The sequence below is a fragment of the Alnus glutinosa genome, chromosome 9, assembly GCF_958979055.1.
Source record: "Alnus glutinosa chromosome 9, dhAlnGlut1.1, whole genome shotgun sequence".
NCBI lineage: Eukaryota > Viridiplantae > Streptophyta > Magnoliopsida > Fagales > Betulaceae > Alnus > Alnus glutinosa.
The window spans coordinates 28,488,597-28,514,836 of NC_084894.1; the positions used below are offsets into that span (position 1 = coordinate 28,488,597).

Below are 26,240 nucleotides of genomic sequence, written 5' to 3' on the forward strand. Positions count from 1 at the left end.
AAGAATTGTTCAAAGGAGGGTACAGAAGAAAGAAAGAAAAGACTCGTTTCCAAAAGGGAGCTGATTTCTCTGTTGCATCTCCAAATGAGTAAAAACTCACAAGTTTTCAAAAGATAACAAAACTGCTCGGCAAAGAATGTCTCACAGATTATAGTAAGAATTCGCAAACCCTAGCGTAATCAATAATCAATTGCAATAATTAAAATAATGAGTCACGGTTCAAAGTAAATGTATTCTGTGGAAATATATCTATAATTCCAATACTTCTGCTAATGATTTTCCATTTCTTACTGTTTTCCAGGAAGAGGGGATGATGATACTGACCTCCGCTGTAACCTGTAGTCAATTTTTTTCACTTGAATGGTTCCAACAGGTCGCCCTACTTTGTTATCAAATGTCCAATTTCAACAATTGCTTGGATAGAACTTAGATGACATCTTGAAGGCTGTAACGTCTTCGATGACCTGCGCAGACTTGTCTGGTGTTTCAGCTGCTTTCATATCAGTGTTGCAACCCCACACCCGAACGGCGAGTCTTCGACACTTCGGAGATGATTGTTGCAAATACATTTTGTACCAGTTGATAACGTCTATCTTGTGAATGCCAGTGAGCTCCTCTGCTTCCTTCTTTGACAAATCAAATATATACCTGAATATCAATGCTATGAATAGTTAGAACAAGTATAGTGCAGCAACAAATAGGGAAATGATAAAACTATATTAGAAAGTTATGATCATCTAACAGCATCTATCTTTGAGCAAGGATATTTTCCATATGATTTCCGACTTCCCAACATTTAAATAGTGCTTCCCAACACCCTCAAATCCCAATAGCATCAAACGCATTGGGAGCAGAGAAAGCATTGGGAACGAGAAGAAAATAAAACAAATAAAAAGGAAACAAGCAATAAAGCAACTGATCAGTCATCAAACTCTCTCATTATCATGACACTGACAAAAAAAGTATAAGCATATACATCTTATCAGTCAGATCCAAATACTCGTTTTAGATCAAACTGGTACCACCAATGTGCAGAAGCCTAGATTGTTTTAATACACTACTTTTAGATCCAACAATACTACTAATCTAATTATTGTAATGCACCCAAAAAGAAGAAAAGAAAAAAGCAGATGAAAAGGCATGTCTAGTTTAAAACTTGGATTAGTCTGACTATGAAGATATATTAGGGAAAAATATACCTACCCCCTCGAATTGACACTTACCACCAAAACTATCATGTGCAACACTTGACCCTCTTCAACTACCATTTTCTTGTAGTTGGCACCCTCCATTAGCATTAAAATGGATTGAAAATGCCGCATTTGGGCCATATGTGCAAATTTTAATTTGAAATACCCAAAATGCCCCAATTTTAGGAGTTTGAATGTCACATTTATCCTTAAAAAAAAAAAAAAACAAAAAGAGAGAGATGAGGATGGTTGGACCAACCCCTTAGGCTGAGGGGTGGTTTGGGCACTCACAAATGAGGACTTTGGGGTGGTTTGAGCACCCCAAAAAACAACTTTGGAGATGACTGACCCACCTCAATAGCCTTGGGGGTGGTTTGGCCACCCCCGAGATCCCTAAGGGGGGGTGGCCAAACCACCTAGGCTAAAAGAGTTATTCGGCCACACCTAGAAAACGACTCTGGACCCCAAACATGAGTGTGGTTTGGTCACCCCGTTAGCCCATTTATTTTGAAAAAATTAAATTTTATTTATTTGCCTTTGGTTGAAGGGTAATTTGGACATTTGAAGTAAACAATACGCACGTGCAAGTTACTGCACAAATTTTGGTCCATCTTTATGCCAAACACTAACAGAGAGTGCCAATTGAAAGGAGGTGGTAGTTTGAGTGGGTCAAATGTTACAAATGGTAATTTGAGAGCTATCTGCAAATGACCTGTGAGTTTATGACGGTTAAGTGTATTCTCCCCTAAGTTTGTCAGCCCAAACACCCTGATTTTTGGATCTAAAAACCATTGGAAAAGAGATACGATACGCTAAACCACATCCATTCACATGCATCGTCAACCAGCAATTTAATTGATCAGTAAAGTAACAAGTCTCTTAAGTTGATAAAACAACAGATCCTATGGGAATCACAATCTGATCAGACATAACCGATCCAGAAAATGATAATAATCATTCAAGAAAAAGTTATAACTGGATGGTTTTGATAATCCAACCACTTGAAAGGAAAGCTACACAAGTTTCATGTAGGCACATAACAAGGTGAAAATTTCCAAACATTCTCATTTAAATGTTAAATCACACTAATAATTGCTAATACCATTAGACAGACCACAAAGCTTATATTAGTACCTTTTATCAACAATTTGATTCCAGAACCGATTGCTTTCATATGTAAGAGATGGATCTTTCTCCAGTAGTTTTGCCATTAGGCCACTTCTGTAATTCTCAAAGGATTCGTCATCAAGCTTATCCTGCAATGCAGATATATTTTTAGATACAGAAGTCTACTTCTTTTCTGTTTCTTTTATAGTTAATTTATACATAACCCAGTGGATCTTGAACCCACAACTGCACCCTCTAACATGTTCTTTTGGGAGGAGGTGCCATTTTAGCTAGAGTATATTGGCTTTTTAAAAACAGAAATTTTTAGACAACAAATATGAAGCATTACGGAAATGATCTAGAGAAAAGGTACTACAATAATCCAACTCTTCAGACAGTTAACACTAAAGCAAGGAAAATTTTAAGGCACTTTTGAGAAATAAAAAATGAAAAAGAAAGCCCCGTCAATCAAAGAAACACGGTTGCTACAAAATTCTGAGTATATCAACTACAGTCTGAAAGGCAAGCTCCAAAAGGTTCCAGTCAAAGTCAGTCCCTGAAAGATCGTCCAAACAAGCAAAGATTTCTTATTTTCCTGAGGCCATTATCATACTTTAACCACTCAAGAATGACTTTGATAAATAAGAATATATTAGTCTTATCAGAAGAAGAAGTTACTGTGTCTAGATGATCTATCACAAGAGGCCCCTATAATCAATTCAACTGCAGACAGCCCCTCCCTCTCTAATTATATATATTATACATATCTTATCAGCAGGACATGCTGGGAGCATACATTTTAAGCACACAATGGTAAAGAAGCTAAGCAGCATTTCGAAGGAATGAACTTAAATTGCTTACCAGCAATTCTTCCAGACCATTTATGAAGTTGTCAATTCTCCCTTGCAGATAGATTGGGCTGTATTCAGAAGATTGAACAATGAAACAAAACCCAAAAACACGGTACGTTACTCGTGGGCTACATTCAACAACATAGCCAAGCTGCTCCTTTGTCCTATATTCAAGTATAGTTGAAGAATTAGAAAACTATAGCATAAAAAATAGTCAAACATGAAGAAACTCAGTTCCATCTATTTCAGATTTGTCTCCCAAAAAAAAAAAAGAAAGATAAAAAGTGGCAAAAGATTGCCTACTGCCTGTTGTTCAGGTCAATTTTTGGTGCAGTAAACAATTGCCCTTCCCACACAACCCAAAACAAAAAATTTGCTACTACTTTCGGCCTATTAAAATCACCTCAGCTGATTGAAAAGTGGTTCTTCCACAATTTCCTCAAAAAGGTCCATCAAAGCTTTCAATTTGGTTGATTCTATCCCAATTTCCTGCTCAACTTGAAAATAAAGCTGCAAGGAAAAATGGAACCAAAAGGAGAGAAGCCCAAAAAAGAAAAGAAAGGAAAAGAGAAGAGAAGGAACAAGTCAGAGGAGATCACTAAAAGATAGAGGACTTGGAGGCGTAGATGTAATACGACAATATCCAGTTTCAGTTACCTCAAATACAGAGTTTCTTTCCAACTTATTCTTCACACTGACATCTCTAATGAGGTTGGCACCAGAAGGAAGATAAATAACATGTTCTTGATACCTCATTTCAACTGGAAGTGGTGGCACAGAGAAGTTAGTTTTAAATATTTTTGATATGCCAATTGCTTCTTCTTCTAATAGATTGCCATGGCAAAGGCCCTCAATGTATAGCTGTAGAAAATGCAGATGAAAATGAATAATGCCAGAATATGTGTCATTATTAGAGCAAAACTAGAGTAAGATGAAAATCACTGCATTAATCAACTAGATAAACTTATTGCAATTATCGTCAAAGCTTATTCTACTAGTGGAAGGGCAATATTGAGAATCAAGAACCCATCATATAAACAGAAATATATTTTGTGCACCTGGGAACGCAGCTCAGGGATAAACGCCTTCAAATCAGCAAGAGACAAGTCATTAAGAAAGCACAGCTTCTCATCGACATCATAGAAACTCTTGCACAGCACTTGCAATCTTAAGTATGATGAATGACTTAGAGGCTTCATGTTGGTGTTTCTTAAAGTTCTTTTCATATCTTCTTGGATGACCTGTTAAAGACAACTTCAGTTGTTCACAGATGAGACAAACCAGCAAAAATCCAAACCAAACATAAAATCAAACTAAAATCAGATACACAGCAGAAAAGAAACACAAAGCTACACTTATATGTACCTTAAAACGATCATTGGTTGGCAAAAGAGATTTGGCTACTGCCAAAACTTTAGATAAGAGAACTGGAAGCTTATCATTGAATCCATAGACCTTCAGTTCCAGCTTATCACTGAAAAAAGATACGGAAGTTTCTAACTTGGCAATACTGGCCTGCAGAAATGGAATGAAGGTTCCAGTCATATTCAAACCTAAACGCCATATATTTGAAGACAATTGTTCTATGAGAAATGAGGTTATTAACCAAACAAGAACAGAATGGCGTTCATCGATGACAAAAAAAAGGTATTTGAGTAAATCAAAGAGGACCATCCATAGAAATGACCTCTGAATAAGGTACTATATAATAGTGCTTAGAACCAAAACAGAAAAATAATGCGGTGCTACTATTGGATGGTAAACAAAATTTAAGACATAATAATTGATAAAAGAAACATAAAGTGATCAAAATTTGTTCAGAAATAAGTTTCTTTGAACCTCTAAAAAAAACAAGAAATAAAAAAACCACAACAACAAATACTTTAGAGAAAACATAACACACTCTTGAACACAAATCTCAATTTTCAAACACTAAAACACCAACAGTCATCCAAACGGGTTTTCAGATGTGACTCCTCCACTAACTTTCTAAAACAAACCACCAAACACTTCCCAAAAAATAAAACACAAAACCCTTTTTAAATAACTTCTCCACACCATGTTTTGAAAACACATGCTCATTTTTTCAGGTGAGGAGACTCCATGTTACATATTATTTTTTTGAAAAAGGTGGAGGTTGGAGTGGCGGCCTCTCGACAAAACACTTTTCACAAACTACTCAAAAAATAAACCACCACACACTTTTTAATTAACTCCCCACACCTTATTTTGAAAGCGCATGCTCATTTTTCAGGTGTGGAGGTTGTTTTGTTATATATAAAACAAATAAAATAAGTAAAGGCTAGCACGGCGGCCACTCATGATGCCTGCCCAATGTTGGAAGGTTAGGGAAGTTGGTGACCTGATGACAAAAGAGTCAACGACCAAAGCCCTAGTGAACAACCAAGTCTTTGACCAAGAAACGAGAGAAGTCCCACTACTGCTGGTAGGCCAGTCGGGCCATGAGCACGGGTCTAGCGGCCACCCTTGGAGGCTAGCTCCAGTAGGTCTAATTTTTTTTTATTTTTTTTTTGACATTATTAGTTTCTTTTACTTTTTAAAAACACTTCACAGTTTTTTGCTGTTCATAAACACTTCTTAGTTTACCAAACAAATTTTCTTTTGTGGACCCCACAAATAATACTTTTTCAAATGTGGCCCCCATCAAAACACTTTCCAATGTTCAAATTATCAAAAACTCTTTTCAAAACCCAAAACACTTTTCAAAAACTTTACCAAACAGATACATCATCTTTGGATAAGCGTCCACTGCTTTCCAGTCCATGCAGTGAGCCACTAGAGTAATCAGCTCTACAATAGAGAAGTTGCAGAACAGACAGATTAAAGCTTAATAAATTGCAGAAGTTTGTCCGTGAAACAAATCAGTCATTGATAGGTACACATTGTCATTACTTTTAAAAGATAACTGACCTGATATATGATCTCATTCAGCTCATCTTTAAGAAGGTGAATAAATAATTCTGTCAAGAGACAACTCTTCACATTATCGTATCCCCCCTTCAAATTTATGCGGAAGTATGTATTTGCACGAGGAAGTTTGAAAATATTATCAAACTTGTACCAGAACTTCATTAGCGGTTCATCCAGTATGCACCTTGGAGAAGATGCATTTGCAGGACCATTAGATGCACTATTAGCACGAATTGAAAAATCACGTGGAATGAACTCATTCTTCGCAGGCAGGTGCAATAAATAATCAATTTCTGGAGGATCCCTCCACAAATCCATTAAAGATTGAGAAATATCTTCCTCGGTGTAGCGTGAACAAAACCAAGGCTCACATTGGGAATCTGGAACACAGTTAGAGAATAAAATGTTATGGAGCTCAATCATTTTTATAAAACTATAACTTCCAGCATCAGCTATTAGGATAAAATGTATAATTCACTATAACAAAACCAGAAGTTCGACAGTAACTGTGGAGTTGCAAAACTAAGATATAAAACAGTGAAAGAAAGACATAGAGAAGTGTGAAATATTTTCATTCACCCAAAAAAATAAAAACATAAAGAAGAACAAAAAACACTTAAATGAGACTCTTATCACCCTTATCTCATAAAAGGAAAACTGAAGTTCACAATACAGTAAAATATACTAAGAATGATAAGTGGATCTAAAAGATTTACCTTGTGAATTAAAGGACTTTGATATTACATCGATCCTCATGTTTTCTGGTGTGAAGAAACCAAGAACATATTTTATCATTTCCTCATCCCATATCTTGTACACATAATCCCCATAAATAACATGCTCTGCTGGATAAAAAAGCAAATTCTCTGCATTTAAAAAAAAAAAAAAAGCAACATTGAGAAAAGGAAACCTCCACAGGCCAATGGAAAATGAAATAAACCATCACTTCTGAAGAAAACAAGTACACCAACATAGAGCAGTGACAATTATTTGAGAAACTAGCCACATCTTATTTAAAGATCAACACGCAATAAAGAGCCAGATGCAAGTAAAACTAACAAAAGAAACACCTGAAAGCTCAGCAGCGTAATCATCCTGAGGTTGCTCCTCTGCAAATCTAAATTCCATGTTCCCAATATCCTGGAGTTCCTTAAATATCCATTCTTGCGGGGCAATTTGACGTAACAACATAAGGTACTGATATACAAAGCCAATGATCTCGAATATCTGCACAATAAGCACAACCATATAGCAAAGTAAAAGTAAAAACAATAAGTCAAATTTCGGTTCCAATGATATCCTTAGCACTGAATGATGCTTTCAACAAGCTCGCAAGTGCACCACATTTTAATAAGTTTATGATTCATCACATTTCTAAAAAATGCCTCTAGGAAAGCAAAGCCAAATCTGAAGTTGATTTCCATGATCAAGAGGACCGTCTCACCAGATAAAAGAACTCACATAAGGGGTCATAAATGATAAATGTTATTCTTCTACAAAAAGCAATCTTAAGAAGATAAAAGCAGTACCTTTTCCAAGCCAGAGTCAGTGAGGTGTATGGACATGGCAAAGACGTAGGCTACAGATGATCGGTGCATTCCTTCATCCCCAACACCAGCAGATAGAGATGTTGCCCAACCTCTAGCCTTTAGAAAGGAATGCAAGCTTCCTCTGCCCTCTAAAAAGGTCACAATATGTGCTCAGAATTAAAACTGAAGCTAAAAAACATGTGGCTGGCAATAGTTGTTCTTTTTTAAAGATTTCATCAATTCATGGTACTGTGCAAGTGAGTATGGTAAGAAAATCTTTTCTTTTCGGGTTATTCTTATTTTTGTTGTCTAGCTTTATGTGACGTGTGAATGGTGGTTAACCGCAACAAAGTTCTATTAAAATATTTCCTTAACATTTTATAAATAAATCAAATTTTCTTTTACAGATGGTAACCAGTAATTCACCACGCTTGCAATTGTTTTCCATGACATGTATTCAGAAGCTTCATATATCTAAAAGAAACCACAAATTAGGCAAACTTCTTTCACCTAAGAAGAAGGCAAAGGTATAATCAAATGAATGAAAAAGAAGCACTGCAGATTTCTAACAATAATCAAACAAAGCATCAAGAACAATAAGCATTCCCATCTTTCACTCAATTCATATATTTTTTATGCATGTACACATGTTATGTGTATTCATGTATGTAAAATCACTTTGTTTAAATGCGACCATCTAAGATAAGCCACAATGTATATCTTACCATGTCCGAGGAGATGTGCTAAATAGTCTTCTGGTTTCTTCAAATAGTCTCGATGAAGACATGGCAGTGTCCATGTTAAGTCGAGTATATGAACATCTTTGACAGCTTCTAACCTATAAAGTTTACCAGCTTTCCAGATAGAACCTTCCGCCTTAAACTCCAGATTCACTTGAGGACCTTTTTTCACATTACCAAACAATTCCTCAACCCAACTCTCAAGAACATCCAGAGACTCTGCAGCATTACAGTGTAAAACTATTAACATTAGCAAAGTGAAGATTTACACTCAAAAACATTTCTAATCAATTCCCTCTATGAATTTCACTTGTGTCTTCAACATGTATCAATAAAATCAACTATTTGCACTAGTATCCCACATACACACTAAACAAGGAATTGATAAATTTATGACAGCAAACAAAACACCAAGACGAGCCTTTATTCCCCTTTTTCTAAGAGGTCCATGGTTTCAAGTAGGGTTGGTAATTTATAATAAGGTTTTTTTTAAATTAAAAAAAAAAAAAAAAAAAAAAAAAAAAAAAAAAAAACTTTAAAAAGATCGGGTCGGGTAGCCCGGCGGGTTAGTCGTGTTCAGGTTGAAGGTTTCAACCCGATTAGTAATCGTGTTGGATTCGGGTTGGCGGGTCAAGCGGTTTGACCTGAACCCAACAACCCGAATTGCCAACCCTAGTTTCAAGCATTAGAACTGCAGATAAAATATAAATTTATGCCTAAAGAGAACGTTTCAAAATGAATGTGCTTGCCGTTTGGAGTCAACATTGGGTCCGAATACTGATAAGAAAATGTGAAAGTGGGCCCAAACAATTACACAGGCTAATTGGAGGGGAAATTGCTTTACTAACCAGATGTCTTAATAACACGTCCACTGGACTCATGACTCCCACTGTTCAGTGTTCACCCCATGATCAACACTATCTCCACGAAAGACATTTATCCCTCCCAATACAAACAAGTTACAACTAGGCAATGCAACATCCAGGACCCACCAACATTGGCATCACACAACCACCGGCACCGCCAAAAAGTCGATTGACCACTGCCATCATTACCATCAATGTCTCCACCATAACATTATCACCAAAACACTGCTATCACCACCTCTCCACTGCCAGACTACCTACATATGCCACTTCCATGGAACCCAATATCATTTACAAAGCAGAAAATCCTTACCTCCACTAGAGTTTAATTCAGCTGAACTCTTATTCCTTATACCTATTTCAGTCCAAGCACACCCTAAATGGTGCAATATACAACATACAGTATCTGGAGAATCAGAAAAGAAAACTCTACCTCCACCAATGACAACCAGCTTCATTAATCCACCATAGTAGTAATCTCTGTACAATTTCAATATTTGTTCCCGCAAATTGATCCCTTTTTCCATAGCATCAACCAAGCTCTTCTTATTGCCTGCAACCAAGCACAGAACAAATTACTTACAAAAAGAAAAGGGTGTTATATCACAGAAACTGACAAAATTTTAGATGCAAAGAGGAAAACATAACAGATTCAAGTTTACCCCAAAAGAATCTGTTAAAAGGGTGACCAGATGCAGCTGTATGACATTGAAGTTGTTGAAGGCGGCATCCGTCATTTTGCTGAACCTGGTTGAATTCTATTTCCATTTTATATTATATTATGGTACACAGCATCAGCAATAAGAAATATATGTTAACAGCACAGTTGTAAGTAAGCAAAAATCAATCTCCTTTAGAAAAGGAAAAAATGAAATGGATTTACTCAGATAAGAGTGGGACACACCTGAATCTACAGCAAGTACTTCTCTCTCCATGGCTTCAATTTTCACTAGAGGTGAAACAAAAAACTGAGAAAATCTGATAAAACGAAAACAAAAAAAACAAAAAACAAAAAAACATAATTATTAATACACTCACTGATTTTGAAATGCAGTATATTGGAAAATATATTAACAAACAATTATATAAATAACTTGGCCAATACCACTAGAATTTCAGGCAACATAGGACAAGACACTGTGTCATTAGCAATCCATATTGCAATAGCAACAAAATACGGGAGAAACAACATAGCATATATATTACATTACACATCAGTGAGAATTTTTTGGTGAACGTTTATACAGTTTAAAAATCAGGGAGATGACGGCGATGTTAGACATTATCACACCGTTGCATTCATTGATCTTATAAGCATCCAGTTCCAACGGTCTATTACACTGTTCATCTGTTACAAATATAAACATCTTAAACAAATAGATTTTTCTTTCAAAAAGAACTGCATTTCCTCCAGTTAATATTAACTGTACTTGCAGCATATGCAAATTGATATTTTCAAAGTTTTAGACACTGGTTGCAATCATCAAGATGAACAAGATCTACTACCAAAGTCAAAAGAATGAAGGAAACCACAACCTTGACTGATCAACCAAAAAAAAAGAAAATGACTACACTTATGAATACAAAATCAGCATCTACCGTTTCAAGGCACCCTTGAGAAACTCTCGTTTCACTTCAAAATGGTAGCAGGTATGCTCACTTTCTGTGTATGCATTTGAAGAGCCTCCATGCTTGGACAAGTAACTATCATACTACTAGCAAAAAAGAAAGAGTCAAACTGGTTGGCCAAACTACCATTACTTTTTTTTTTTGATAAGGAAGAGAAATATCATTAAAAAGCACAAAGCGCAATCAAGTACACAGGAAGTATACAAGAAAGGCATCTAAGAAGAAAAAGAAAACAATACAAGGAAATCATTAAAACTAAACGATAAAGGTGTGAGGAACGCCGCAGCCCAAGAGTACAAAGAATGAAAGAAAAAGGAAATGAGTTCCTCAATAGATCTTTCTTTGTCCTCAAACTGCCTATCATTGCGTTCCCTCCACAAGCACCACAAAAGGCAACAAGGGACCATCTTCCACACAGCTGCACTTTGAGAACGACCACCCGTCCACCAGCAAGCGAATAAATCTACCACCCGAAGAGGCATAACCCAAGACAAACTGAAGCGACTAAAGATGGCATTCCATAGAACGCGTGCAACCTCGTAATGGAGAAGAAGGTGATCCACCGACTCCCCATTCATTTTGCACATGCAACATCTATCAATCACAATGACACGCTTCTTTCTGAGATTGTCCAAGGTGAGGATCTTCCCTTGCGCTGTCGTCCAAGCAAAGAAAGCCACTTTCAAGGGAACCTTGGTCCGCCAAATACTTTTTCAGGGAAAATGAATAGCCTCTTTGCAAACAAGAGCCTTATAGAAAGATCTAGCATCAAATTTCCCTTTGTGAGAAGGAGACCACCAGAGCGGATCTTCCCCATCACAATTCACTCTGGTTGAGTACAGCAAAGAGAAAAAAGAAGCCAAAACATCCACCTCCCAGTCATGGGCCGCTCGAAAGAAGCTAACATCCCACGATAGGACCCGCTCACCACAACCAAATGGTCTGCAACATGTGTATCCTTGTCACACACAATGTCGTACAAAACTAGGAAAGCTTCCTTAAGAGGCACCTCACCACACATCATCCCAAAAACGGATCCTAGATCCATTTCCCAGAATAAGTCTAGTATAGCTGCAAAACAACCTCCACCCCTTCCTAATATTCTTCCATAACCCCACTCCATGAGACCCAGGGGGGTCTAAAGAACACCAACCATCCCAAGTAGATCTGAACTTTGCATCCACAACAAATTTTCAACAAGCCTTTCTCTCATGGGCATAGCGCCACAGCCACTTCCCTATCAGAGCCATATTGAAAATCCTCAAATTTCTGATGCCCAGCCCACCACTAGAAATAGGAGACCAAACTACCATTACTATATCACACACAACCAATCTCTGCTTTTATTTTATTTTTTCTTTCCAAGCGATCTCTATTTTAAATTGAAAATAATCAACAATAGCTAAAACATGCATAAGAATATTGACCAAGTAAAAGAATCTAATGTAAAAATGACCTAGAAACAACTAATGCACTGGGATCAAGGTGAAAACTCTCAAACAAAAATTCAAATAAAGCATTTTATGCTGGTCCAGGGGCCTCCATGCCTAGAATGTGTAGGTTGCCATCCAGAAAATGAAAATCTCAAATCATCCAAAATTAGGAAACGGATCCTCTCCATTTCACGAGTGAAATGGAGAGGATCCGGTCCCTTGTTTTACAAGGGGCAAAATTGTCCAAAAAATGCTATTCCCCAAAATTACCATTCCCTGTGACACCCAAAATTTGTTCCACGTACATTCAAAAGCATAAAATGGTGACTTCTCAAGTGAGTATTGAAAGAAATTTCACCCCATGATTTCTTTTTCTTTCAAAATAAGTGTTCTAATGATATAAATTTCACAAACAGACCTCATTTTCATCTGGAAATTCAGTACTCCCCATGAAAAGCATGTGCTCTGCAAAACATAGAATTTGTAAGTAATGTCCGTGTATCAACTTTGGAATTGCTGATAGAAAATTGAAGCAAAAGAAAGAAAATTGGTGAAAGTACTATTTCCAGTTGAATAGCACAATGGCATTGCAAAAATGTTTGCAGGACGCAGTTCTTCCATTTTAATGTAAATATCCAAAATATGACCCAATGCTACATAGCTACTCTTACACTTTACCTCATAACTAAATAAGTATCCAAGATTCATAAGCTGCTAGTCACTCACTATCTAAAGCAATCCTCAATATTAAGAGTTCCCTCCTCCTCTCTCCACATACGCTTGAACCTTTTCTCTTGGGGAAGCAAAACAGGCAGCTAACTACCAAGGCTAGAAAGAGGGTTGATTGCTCAATATATATTTTTTTTTTGATAAGTAAGAAAACTTTATTAAAAAAGCGAAAAGCGCTCCTAAGTACACAGGAACACCCAGCTAACCCACAGAAAAAACCCACAAGAACCTACGCACGCACAAAACCCAAAGCCCCCAAAAACCCAAAATCCATAAGAAACTTCCAAAAAGCCCAAACTACAAAATACATCCCAGAAGAAACCCCCACCCAAAATCCATGAAAACACCCCCAAAACCTTAAACTCGAAATACAAGCAAATTAAGAGTTAGAAATAGAATTGAAGTGTAAAATGACCAAATTAAGCATTCTACAAATCTGTGAAGTATTGGATTCAAGCCCCACTTAGCCTCCATTCCATTCAAACAAAAAGAATCTAACTTCTTCAGAAAAAAAATATATGGTAAAACTGAAACATTATATTTACCTATCGCAAAAAGCCTATGATCATGTTAATTGGGATTTTCTAATGTAGATGATTGGGAGATGTGGTTTTGGGGGGAATTAGTGCTCTTGGATAGCTCACTATATTTCACCGGTGCGGTTCTCAGTTTTGGTGAATGGCACTCCTAACGGTTATTTTAGTAGCTCCCGTGATTTGAAACAAGGAGACCATTTGTCCCCTCTGATGTTTGTCATTGTGATGGAGGCATTAGATAGGATGATATATGCAGTAGTGAGTGGGGGATTGTTATCTGGCTTCTATATGGGGCCGGGGATTGATATCTCCCATCTTCTATTTGCAGATGATATGTTGATTTTTAGCAGGGCTGACCCAGATCGCCTTCGACATTTGTGGTGCTTGTTTTTATGTTTTGAAGTTGTCTCGAGCTTGAAAGTAAATTTAGCTAAGTTAGTATTGGTTCCTATGGGTGATGTTGATGTGGATGGGTTGGTAGATATTGTGGGTTGTGGGGTTTTGCCCTTGCCTTTGAAGTATCTTGGTCTTCCGTCAGGGACTCCTACAAGGCCAAGGCTATTTGGAATGAAGTTATTGAAAAGATAGAGCGGTGCTTGGCTAGTTGAAAAATAATGTATTTGTCTAAGGGTAATAGAGTTACCCTTAAAAAGAATACACTTTCCAACTTACCTATGGACTTCATTTCCCTCTTTCCTCTTCTTGCAGGTGTTGCAAACCGTATTGAGAAGTTTCAACGTGATTTCCTTTTGGGGTGTGCTAGGTGATGAGTTCAAATATCACTTGGTAAGTTGGTCCAATGTTTGTTCTTCGACCTCTGAAGGAGGGTTGGGGATTCAGGACTTGCTAATGTCCAATCGAACTCTCTTAAGGAAATGGTCATGGCGCTATGCGCATGAGAGAGAGGCTCGGTGGAGAGTGATGGTCAACTCTAAATTTGGTAGTTCGTAGGGTAGGTGGTATTATGTTAAGTCTCTTGGGACGCATGAGGTGGGTCTATGGAAGAATATTAGGAGAGGTTGGGGGAATTTCTCTAGCCATACCAGATTTGAGGTTGAAGATGGATCCAAGGTTCGTTTCTAGCATGATTCGTGATGTGGGGATATGACTCTTAAGGTCGCATTTCCATATTTATTTCGCATTGCGAGTGTGAAGGATGATTTTGTTGCGTCTCACTTGGAATTGTTGAGTGAAGCCACTTAGTGGAATGTAAGTTTTGTTAGACCGGCTCATGATTGAAAGGTGGATGTCTTCACCTCGCTATTCATGGTGTTATATTCAGCTAGAGTGAGTCGGGAAGGTGAATATAAGCTTTGGTGGATCCCCTCCAAAAGAGGTTTGTTCGCTGTTAGATACTTCTATAGTGTCTTGGCGTGCAATGAGGGCTTACGCTTCCATTGGAAGAGTGTTTGGCAAATGAAATTTTCTTTGAGGGTGGTCTTTTTTGCTTGGTTGAAGGCCCTATAAAAGGTCCTTACCATGGATAATCTTAGGAAACAGCATGTCATAGTAGCTGATAGGTGTTGTATGTGGAAACGGAACGAGGAGTCTGTGAGCCATCTTCTTCATTGTGAGGTTGTCGGTGCCTTATGGGATGTATTATTTAGTCGATTTGGGTTTGCTTGGGTTATGCCTAGACGAGTAGTCGATTTATATGCTTATTGATGGACTGTCGGGAGTGCTCAAAGTGCTATTGTGTGGAAGATTGTGCTTTCATGCCTTTTGTGGTGTCTATGGAGGGAAATGAATGACATAAGTTTTGAGGTTCAGAGGACTTTGGAGGAGCTGAAATCGTTAATTTTTTATACTTTGTATCTATGAACAGCAGCTTTTGTTTCTCTTTATTAGCTATCATGAATTCTTTGTTCTCTTTTCTCCTTTTAATTAAGTGTTTACTGATGTATACCGGGGCGCTTTACGCTTTTTATAATATCTCAATTACTTATAAAATGAAATAAAAACCCTATTGAGGATGTCAACTTTCAATATCAAAGATGCAGTCAAAAACCATATCATTCACAGAGATTTTGTAGCTAATTGATTATCGTTGTTTTTTTCGGTGCCAAAAGAAAAGGAAACGTGAAAGAAGGACAAGTTTGTATGTTGATAAATGATAAATAATCAAACCTAGAAAATGCGCAAGCCCCTGTGCCTCAAAAGGATCAGAGAAGCTGCCCATTCCTACACACATTGCTGCCGCTGCCTGCAACAATAAACATACAATTCCAATAAACAAATCAAATTCAAGGCTGGTAATTGAAGAGGACTAATTAGAGAATCAGGACGGAAAATGAGAAGCCCAAGTAGACACGATGGTCGAGGAATGCCAATTAACATCATGTTCACACAAGCTTAATCAAACAGTATCTTCAAATAAAAAATAGGCAGAAACGTACAAGTTATTTGATTCACAATAAACCAAATAAAAATAGTAATAAACTTGGAAGCAAACAGCAGTCCCACCAATCTCAAATTTGTGATTGACAATCAGAGTTTCAGAACGTTTACAACATTTTATGGGACAACCAAGCCGAAATTTGATTTTCAATTAGAGTAGCAATGTACAAGTGAGTAGAGCAGACTTTAAGTTCCGTCGTTTTCTACCTTTTCCTATCCTTTCTTAGCAACCATACGGTGAATTTAGCAACTTTCTGTAACTGGGTTATGCACAAGGATCCCCAATGTCAGCTGGGTATTGCAGATTCGAATGTGGAAAAACAAAGACTAACCTTCTTAGTCTGAGAAGAAGAAGCACCTTTCTTTCCTTTGCGAAGAACTTCATGGTCCTCCCCTTCACCTTTCTCTTCTTCTTCCTCCTCCTCTTCTTCTCCTTCTTCTTCACTGTCCTCGTCCTCTTCCTCGCCCTCCTCTCCTTCGCTATCTTCACCATCCTCATCGCATTCCTCTTCTACTTGTTCGCCATTCTCAAGGGTCTTAGGAGGCCCATCTGGGTAAATCTCGGGGTCGTGAACCAGCAAGGCTCGGAGCCCATTCTCGAGCTCGATTAGCCTGTACAGACGCCTATCATTCGGAGACTTAATCACCACATCGTCCGAAGACAAAGTGCAGCGAGCAGAACCCATGGTTTGTTTGTTTGATAGAAGAAGAATGGGGAGAGAGCGAAACGTCCAGAGTCTGCAACGTATCGCTCTCCTTCCTAGCACTCCGACTAAACTATTTATACCAAAAGGTAGTGTGCGCGAGGGTTTTGATGGAGTCAAATAAGATTCGATGCGGCTTTTAGAGGTCGTAAGCTTGTCCATAGCGATGGTGCGCCTGGTGCGGAAAATTGTAGGACCATCATATCCCCGATCAAATTGGCTTATATCCGCGCGGTCACCTTTAGCAATTGAGAAATGCTAGGTGTACTTAAATTTTTACAAAGAGAAACTTACAAATTGACATGGAGCCTCATGAAAGGCTCCACATCAGCTTAATAATTAAATCAAGTTAAAACAAATTTTAATACATGGACAAAAATACCCTTCTATCTTTTGTTAAACTCACCCGCCGGAAACTCAGCAAGTCGGCCACCACAACTCTGACCCCGACCACCAAAAACCCAGCACCTTGACCCACCGGAAACACAGTGTTAAGGGATTTTCCTCCCCACCTTAGAAAATGTCCACGTGGAGCCTTGAGCTATACAAGGGTAAAACGGACATTTTACATGTATGAGTATAAAAGGGAGTATCAAAATATTATTAAGAGGAGGATCTATTCTGGTGAGCACTCTTTTTCTCTCTCTCTCTTTCTCTCCTCTCCACACAAACCTTGGCTGACTTGATCGTCGGAGGAGGCTTCGCCGGCCGACCCCCGGCAAGTCTTTCTTGTTTTGCAGGCCAAGGCGCGGGCGAAGAGGACGTCTCTGATGATGCCACGTCACCGGACCAAAAAAAAAGCATCAACATTTGGCGCCGTCTGTGGGAACGACGTGATCGTCCTTACTAAAATCCAGAACGGTGACTGGTAATCAGAAACGCTCTTCGGCAGGCAATGAGAGCAGATCCCTGCTCGCATGCGGAGATTTCAAGAGGACTCCTGCCGATGTTCATCGCTACCAAACCAGGAATGGCCTCTACGAACATGCAAGATGAGTTTTTTATATCATGGAATTTCGTTCTCACATCTATACTTTTCAGTGATGCTTACGGAAGATAATTTCTAAAAAAAAAAATTGGTGTCCAAAATCTTGCTTTGTGAGAAAAGGAAAATACTTAAGTCTTTAAAATCATCCATTGCATGAATCGTGGCTCTGTCAGTAAATGAGAGATAGAAAGAGTGGCCACGTTTTGTGACTAAGGAAAGTGTGGCTACATGGCTTGGGGTCAAGTCAAATTTTTCTGACAGAAGTCATACTTCATTTAATTGACTTTGACAAAAAGCAAAAAGTGAAAGGCTGAGAGTAGGCCGCGTGCTAAACTTCAAGAAAATTGTGGAGAAAGCAAATATTATTTTATGGAGTTCTGTTCCAACTTGGTCTTGAGCGAGTTTCTAAGAAGGCTTTTCTGACAGCATTATTAATTATGCTTTGTGATTGATGAAGGAGACATCAATATGACCCCGGACGCGGCTCGCCCCCGGATTCAATTTTTATGAGTGTACGATTAAAGGGAGTCCCTTGCACATGTTAAATGGGGGCCCCCTGCACCTGTTATGTGGCCTCCACTACGTGGTAGTAATCCGGGAATGTTGGTCCCCGACAACGGATATCGGCACAAGAGGCTAAGGCGTCGAGGTTCACCTCTCGTCTTGTCTTCGGACATCCACGTCAAGGAGAAGAAAGGATGCACAGCAACAGAATTCGAAATAATATATCGTTCATGAAAGAAAAACAAAACAAAAGGGGAGTCCAAGGATGTGTCCGAGGACGATTCCGGGTTGTTTTTAGAAACTGCTCGAGATGCTTTCACAGCTTCGGCTACTTGTTGATATGGGGACAGCAACTGGAGGTCCGGGAGCTTTCAGAAAAAATCCTCAGAAGTTCCAGGTGACTTGCACTCCCTTTGGTATTGCTGGGGACAGAAGTCCGGGATCAGAGAGGGAATGTGCAAGTGGGGTCCGTTTGGCCTCATTAAATGGAGCAAAGATTTAATATTTAGCTCATCGGTCTTGAATAGTTCTAAAAGGAGTTCCGGGGTAGTCAGAGGATGTCCCACATTATAGTGCGCTGCGCATGGCCATCTCCGTGCGTGGGCAAGTAGTCTTACTTGGAGAAGACTCATCTTACCTGGGTTAGTCGATCGGCCAGCCCATCAACAATTGGCTTCTCGTGAACAGGCTCTTAGGCTGCATATGGAGCCCATTTCGGTTCAGAGACACTCTAGTGCACTTAACTGTTTATTAAACATGCGCCACCTTCAGGCCATGGTCACTCATGTAGATGGTTTGATTTTTACGATTCCTAAATATGAGAAAGCATGGTGCGTGCAAACCGCATGGTCGGGCATTTTCGAGGAGTGATACGTGAACCGCTCTTGTATTTCGGCTAGCCCGTTCAGGCTAAGAGGAGGCTTCTGTGCAGATGGAAACGGATGCTAGTAGCGATATAAGATTGAAGCCAAATACCGAATATAAACTTAATGTGCAGCTAGATGGATGAGGGAAAGAGGTACCGGGTTGTAAAGCTTCTGGTAGAGGTAATTCTGCAGACTCGGAAAGGTGAGCCATGCAGAGGTGAGTTGGGTTTGAGAGCCGAAGATTTGTCTGAGGTCGGTTTCGGGATTACTTCCGAAGTCGATTCCGGAAACTTGCCCGGACTTCGAGCGGGACCCCGGACCTCAGAGACAGAGAGCTCTACTGTTGATTATGAAGCCAGCTTACAATTATACGTGTGTGGGAGAAGAGTGGGTCCGGCTTTATAAGTTTTTGTTGTTGTGTGAGATGGTGTTACGACTGAACGGAGGTGGGTTATGTAGCAACAATTCACCCCGGACATGTTCTGTAGCTAGTTGCCCAGCACTGCAGATGCCTTTTGCAGAGCCGGACATCTAGGAGTGAACTATGGGTTGCACCAATCAGACTCCCCTCCATGCACGGTCGGCGTCGCCGAAGACTTAAGTTGCAGTGAGCAGTCAAAGTCCGCGCTTTGTCGTCTCTGGAACTGCTTCCGAGGGCATGTCCGTGGTCGTCTCCGGGGTTATTCCCTAGAAATAGTCCGAGGTTAATGCTGGAATCTTTTCCGAGATCGTATTCGGGATTGAGCCCCATCTCCCTGCGTTGTCCCAGAGCCTTCTTCATGGTGGGAGAAGGAAGTTCAGTTTGGTGTGCTCCACGAGGGTTGAAGGTTCGAGATCGGGGTTGAGCGTCGGATCTGTAATGGTACTCACTCGTGAGCGTCGACCATCCTTTTTGGGTCGCTTCATATCGCTCTAGCCTCCTGTTGTTTGGGGAGCGAGGGTCCTGTTTTCTCAAATAGGAAGAGGTACGTAGATATGTCGGGATTGCGTCCCACAGCGAAATGGGGGCCGCGTATGATGGAAGGAAACTTGTGTTCGAGATGAATCGCTGATTCGGGGCTCGAAGACCTCGGGCTAGACCCCGGACCCCAAAGGTGGATGCGTGTGAGTGGCTGTTGAAGGCTAGAGGCTCGGGGCTGAGTATTCAAAAAGGAATTGACCGGAGCTATACACCCTTCCGTCTTTGGCCGGGGAGGTTACTGAATGGACCAGGCTTGAGTACAATGCATGCAGAATGCAGGTTGCATACTGTGCTCGTCGGCCTCCCCGTGTATGTGGGAGCTGAACGTGATCGGACATCCGCTTGATCCCGACAACGGTGGTATAAGAATGATGGTATCTTACGAACAACGGTGGGTAATCCTTTGGGCTCCAAGAAGTATTTAGCTGAGATAGTCCCCAAAGTTGATTCCGGAATTTTTTCCGATATCATGTTTGAGGCCGACCGCTTCTTACATAGCAGAGGACTGTCTTCGGCTGAAGAAGTAGCTTAATACGATTGCTTTTATAGCAGTCGAGGGTCCGGAGGAGTGCAACAGCAGAATTCATGAAGGAATGTCGTTCATGAAAGAAAAACAAGGCAGGGAGTGAGTATTAGATGCTCCGGGGTTGTTTCCGGGATCATTTCCGAGACTATGAGACACCCATGTGAAGACTTGCACTTGTGGTGAGCGGATCATCCCGTAGGAGGAGACAAGAGGTCGCCTGAATATGCTGGCTAAGCATGAAAATGGACATGGCCCGCCGATTGAATAGCAGAATATGAAATGGTAGACCTCGTGGCACACGTTTGGCCGCCCGGAACTTCGGGCACACTGAGCAGTGTCCGACCATCTAAGATAGCACTAGCCAAGGATGTTGGAGGAGGAGAGGGCATTGCACAGTTGTCAGAAGCGTGTTGTTCTAGCGGCAGCTCTGGTAGAGCCCTGCCCGTGGGAGTCTGGGGCCCGGCCTGGCCTTTCACCAAAAAAAAAAAAAAAAGGAGAAGAGGTTGAATTCCACTGAATAAAATCTCGGGACCGGAAGGATTCAGGTAAGTCCCCTTTTCTCTTTTTATTTCACTTTTATTAAAATTTGGATGTTGAATATTGGTGGCATGGATGTATGTATATCAATACCCCTTGGGATAAGATACAAGGGTAATAACTTTCGGGATATCAAACCTGGGAAGGTCTCTGATAATTTCGTGATTTCAAGATTAATGCTAGACATATTCTTTTGTGCCTGCCGACTCTCAATTAATATTTGGATTCGCTAAATGCTTTTGTAAGCTTCGCTGCAGGCATGATTAAAGACAAGGACGACGAGGAGCATAACCTCGGTAAAAAATCACATTGACGAGGAGCATAACCTCGGTAAAAAATCACATTGACGAGGAGCATAACCTCGGTAAAAAATCACATTGACGAGGAGCATAACCTCGGTAAAAAATCACAATGAAGACAACGAGGAGCATAACCTCGGTAAAAAATCACATTGACGAGGAGCATAACCTCGGTAAAAAATCACAATGAAGACGACGAGGAGCATAACCTCGGTAAAAAATCACATTGGCGAGGAGCATAACCTCGGTAAAAAATCACATTGACGAGGAGCATAACCTCGGTAAAAAATCACAATGAAGACAACGAGGAGCATAACCTCGGTAAAAAATCACATTGACGAGGAGCATAACCTCGGTAAAAAATCACAATGAAGACGACGAGGAGCATAACCTCGGTAAAAAATCACATTGACGAGGAGCATAACCTCGGTAAAAAATCACATTGATGAGGAGCATAACCTCGGTAAAAAATCAAGAGAGGAATAAGGGCCTCGGTAAAAAACAACGAACCCGAGGAGGTGACCTCGTTAAAAACAGGGAAGAAGACGAGGATAAGGCTTTGAGAGAATCAGGTCACCGAATAAAAATCGGCTTTTGGCTTTTCGGCCTTGATTCATTTTTATAGGCTCTGTGCTCCCAAGACAAATCACTCCGGCTAGCTATCCTCAGACCGGAGTGCTTTGGGGGGGAAGAGATTGGGGAATTGATTATTGAATGTTCGTGGAATGCATTTCCGGGGTAGATCGAAAATTGAGAAAGGAATATTGACAGATAGAAATTTTCTATCAAATTGCAATTGCAATATTACGGGGAACACAACCTCGTCAAAAAATCAAGATAAGGAATATAACCCTAATGGCGAATCATCAAGGAGAGACAGCTTAGTCCCGGTTGGGGACATCTTTTATTGGATAAGGCCGGAATGCCTACATCCCGGCCTTCGGATGGCTCTAACGAGACTGGGAACTTAGACAGAAGCAAATCTGTCCACGGATGACACCAGAACGATTGTTTCTCCATTTTCCCTTGTGAAATCCCACTGATCACCGAAGCACATCGGGATGATTGCTGGGAATGCCAGAAAAGCTGATCTACTGAGTGCCGTAGATTGACAACAACAAATTCGGCGTGAGAAATTATGATTTCCCATTTTCAAGACCATTTGTTGTGCTCGGAAACCCTTGGGCTGGGGAAACGTCCCTGTAGCGGACTTTGCTCCCGGGACGCCAATGAGTTTCGGACTCCTGTGGTAGAATAACGCGAAAAATGGAATGGGATGTTTCGCAGACTATTCCTCCTTGAATAAGGGGGCCCTCCTCGGATGAGGAAGCTAGAAAACCCTTTTCGGACAAAGGACCACCCCTCTCGATAAAGGACAGGGGGGTGATGAGGAAAGTCCAATATCAAAGACAGAACTAATTATGACGGCCCGTCCGTCATCGGGAGCTATCTATGCTTGGGGTTACATGAAGGACGAGAAATTTCCGGTCTAATGACCCAGAAGTCGAATAAGGAAATTGGGGTAATTACCTCTTTTTGAAGAAATGGAAAAGGCGATTGCGCCTCTAGCAGTCCCTGAACTTCAGGCGTGCCGGTTAACGGGCACGCATATACCAAAAGAAATTAATGGCCCGGCGAAAGGTTTCCGGCTGTTGGGAACGGTAGATATGTTAAAATGCCATTGGAATTATCGTCCGGGAAAGCATAATGCTGATGCTTTGTATGACGTTGCGCGGGCATAATTTTACGATTTATGAGACATCCATTTCGGTGGTAATCCGAGGAAATTATTAGAGATTAATTTGGAATTCACGTCGTGAGGGTGTAACTTTCGTCAAAGAAGAAGATTTTATTAGATTTACTCAAAGGGCACACGTGCATGAAGGCAAAGAGAATAGACAACCCCGGAGGAATACTATGCATGATAGTCATTTGATTACAAGTAACCCTAACACAGTGAAGAGGAACTGCCTGAAAAATCTTGAAAGGATCATCTGCGCAAACTCCAAGCACGGCCTAAATAGTTGGGCTCCCACGGACTGATGGGACAAAAGTTGGGTGCTGCGCAGTTCCTGTAGGCTGGACAGGAACAGGTTGGTGTAAAGCCGGGGGTCACACACCCTTGTGTGTTTAAAGCCGGAGATCGCACATTCAGAAGAACCGCCGTGAAGAGCAAATACTCTAGGACCATCCACGATGAATTTGTAAATATGTTCGGTCGTGAGGACCGCGCCAGGAATGAAGGGCAGTGCAAGAAGATCTGAAAAAAAAAAGAAAGGGAAAATCCGATCTCCGGGGGAGGGATAAAAAGGAAGGAGAATCTACTCGAATAAGCAATCGGGAGACCAATGACCTTCTTGCAAAGGGAGTGACGAATAAATAGGAAGATAATGACAATCAATACACACATGATTTACGGGGTGTTAGGTGAGCCTGACTAATGATGAATTTATGATGAAAATAAATTCTTGATTACCTGCCATAGATGGCCTGGAGCCGCATGGAACAGTAGTCAAATAAATGTTCAAGTTTTCACGGAACCAAAGGAGGGCATTATGCAAGTTGGGTGAGGAATGATCGATGAGTCAGTCAAGTAGCAGAGATTTCATTAGGTAAATTCTCCATACCTTTATACCAAAGATAGGAGAATTGGGGGGTAAGTGTTAAGGGATTTTCCTCCCCACCTTAGAAAATGTCCACGTGGAGCCTTGAGCTAGACAAGGGTAAAACGGACATTTTACATGTATGAGTATAAAAGGGAGTATCAAAATATTATTAAGAGGAGGATCTATTCTGGTGAGCACTCTTTTTCTCTCTCTCTCTTTCTCTCCTCTCCATACAAACCTTGGCTGACTTGATCGTCGGAGGAGGCTTCGCCGGCCGACCCCCGGCAAGTCTTTCTTGTTTTGCAGGCCAAGGCGCGGGCGAAGAGGACGTCTCTGATGATGCCACGTCACCGGACCAAAAAAAAAGCATCACCACCCAGCATCCCAGACCCACCGGAAAAAACACAGCACCCCAGACAATCTTGGACTCGACCACGATCCCAACCACGCTTCTAGTCCCCTATCTCTGGCAATCTCTTTCTCCCCCCTCTCACCGGTTCAGCCATCGGATTTTTGACCGGATCCAGCCGAAAACCCACGCTCAGCCGGCGTGGGTTTGAGAGTTCCGGCTGAAACCTACTCTCAGTCGGCGTGGGTTTGAGAGATTCAGTCGGATCTCACATTTGGCCAGATCTGGTATCTCACACTCGGCCAGATCTTGTGAGATCCGGCCGTATCTCACTCTCCGCCGGCATGGGTTTGAGAGATTCAGTCGGATCTCACATCCGGCCGAATCCCATGCTCAGCCGGATCTCACCAGATCCGGCCGTATCTCACGCTCGACCAAATCGCTGTTCCGGGCAGATCTCTTTGAGAGATCCGGCCAGATCCTCGGGTGTGCTGGCTTCCTGTGATCGGGGCCGGGGGTTTTCCGACGTGGCTGGAGGACCGGCTGTCCGACGAGCTGGATTTTTCCGATGATGGGAAAGAGATCTGGATGGGCATTTTTCTTTGGTGTATCTTTTTGTGGATTTGAAAGGGTATTTTCGTCTAATGCCAAATGCAATGTCAGTTTGTAAAGATCCCTTTGTAAAAGTGTTAGTACCCCTAGCATTTCTCTTAGCAATTAGCATCTATACAATGTATAACGGGCTTTTTTGGCAAATACATGTACAGAACAGAACAAAATAGTGAGTTGTTAATTTTGAAATTAGTAAAAAGTGATGATGTGATATAAAAAAGTGAAAAAGTTTTGTATTATAGTGAATTTTTTTATTTGAATGGTAATAAAACATTATTAATGTGATATAAAAAGTAAAAAAAGTGGGAATGTTTTGATGTTGATTGGTATTGAGAAATATAAAAAAGTTTTTTTAAAAAAAGGTACATGAACAATACACGCATTACCCAGCCGCATTATCCGTTATCGTCCGCACCCGCTGCCGGAAAGCACATGTCACGTAGGTGGTCGGAGCTCGGCGCGTGGTCTTCACCCGCCAGAGAGCCTTTTGCTCTTTGGCACGCGTGACGGTCACACTCCGCCTTTTATGGTTGTGCATGGTGGGGGATGGTGTCTACGGTGCCCGATCTGCTGCGAGGTGCAACCGGTGACGGCGCGTGTCCTTCACGCGTTGCCGTTTCTAGTGAAGTCAACTCTGTCTTCACTGCTGGCGGCTTATTTTGGATGTTTTTCTGCTTTGTGTTTATGTATATTCTTGTATCTGTGTCACAATCTACCGTTTGGTAACTACTTTAAGCTAGGTTTTTTCATAGCTTTGTAGGTAGAGATTATTTATCTCTAGTTCACAGCTATAGCTTTTGGGCATTGTAGTTGTATTTGGTGTTCTTATTCTTTGTATTGTTTCTCTGATTGTGTAATCCATTTGGGGATTATTTATCAAAAATGAAGAAGAAGGCATTGTTTCAAGAAAAAGAAAAAAGAAAAAAAATCAACTTTGAGCTTTGTTTGGCTGGCTTTTTTTTAGATTGAAGCAAATCGATTTGTAGAAAATTTCATACAACCCACATATAAGAGTGACACTTGTCTTTTAAACATGTGAGAATCACATGTTTTTTTTATTAATGTTATTAAAAAAGCATGTGAGAAGCACATGCTATTAAAACAACATGTTTTTTTCATATGCCAATGGACACATATCGATCTTATATGTTAGTTGTATAAAATTTATTACAAACCGATTTGTAGGAAATTTCTATCATTTAGATCGTGTTTTTGAGGAATGTTAGACATCCAAATACTTTTTTATAGAATTTAGTTTCAACCTAATGTGTCACAATCCCATGAGATCTATCATTTTGGAAAGTGTACCACAATCTTATAGGATCGTGACACATCAGGTTATAACCAAAT

The 26,240-nt window shown here is 40.4% G+C and overlaps 1 protein-coding gene across 1 annotated transcript; it reads right to left on the reverse strand.

Moving 5' to 3' along the window:
* Positions 1 to 46: 46 nt before the first annotated feature.
* LOC133877453 (nardilysin-like) lies at positions 47 to 16,751 on the reverse strand. The gene is made up of 19 exons (XM_062315764.1): positions 16,271 to 16,751; positions 15,669 to 15,744; positions 12,695 to 12,741; positions 10,814 to 10,926; positions 10,119 to 10,192; positions 9,877 to 9,972; positions 9,648 to 9,767; positions 8,334 to 8,567; positions 7,609 to 7,757; positions 7,150 to 7,306; positions 6,796 to 6,945; positions 6,080 to 6,459; positions 4,514 to 4,663; positions 4,207 to 4,389; positions 3,806 to 4,009; positions 3,552 to 3,658; positions 3,159 to 3,312; positions 2,325 to 2,446; positions 47 to 648 (listed from the first exon to the last, which is right to left on the reverse strand). The coding sequence occupies exons 1-19, from the start codon at positions 16,622 to 16,624 to the stop codon at positions 405 to 407; spliced, it is 3,114 nt and encodes a 1,037-aa protein (XP_062171748.1). The 5' UTR covers positions 16,625 to 16,751; the 3' UTR covers positions 47 to 404.
* Positions 16,752 to 26,240: the final 9,489 nt, after the last annotated feature.

Bases quoted from the DNA above. Each gene is read 5' to 3' on its own strand.
- LOC133877453 (XM_062315764.1), bottom strand. From the start codon at position 16,624: ATGGGTTCTGCTCGCTGCACTTTGTCTTCGGACGATGTGGTGATTAAG. The intron at 3,313-3,551 runs GTGATTTTAATA...ACTTGAATATAG, and splicing joins CCACTTTTCAATCAGCTGAG to GACAAAGGAGCAGCTTGGCT. The intron at 649-2,324 runs GTACTAATATAA...ATTGATATTCAG, and splicing joins AATCAAATTGTTGATAAAAG to GTATATATTTGATTTGTCAA.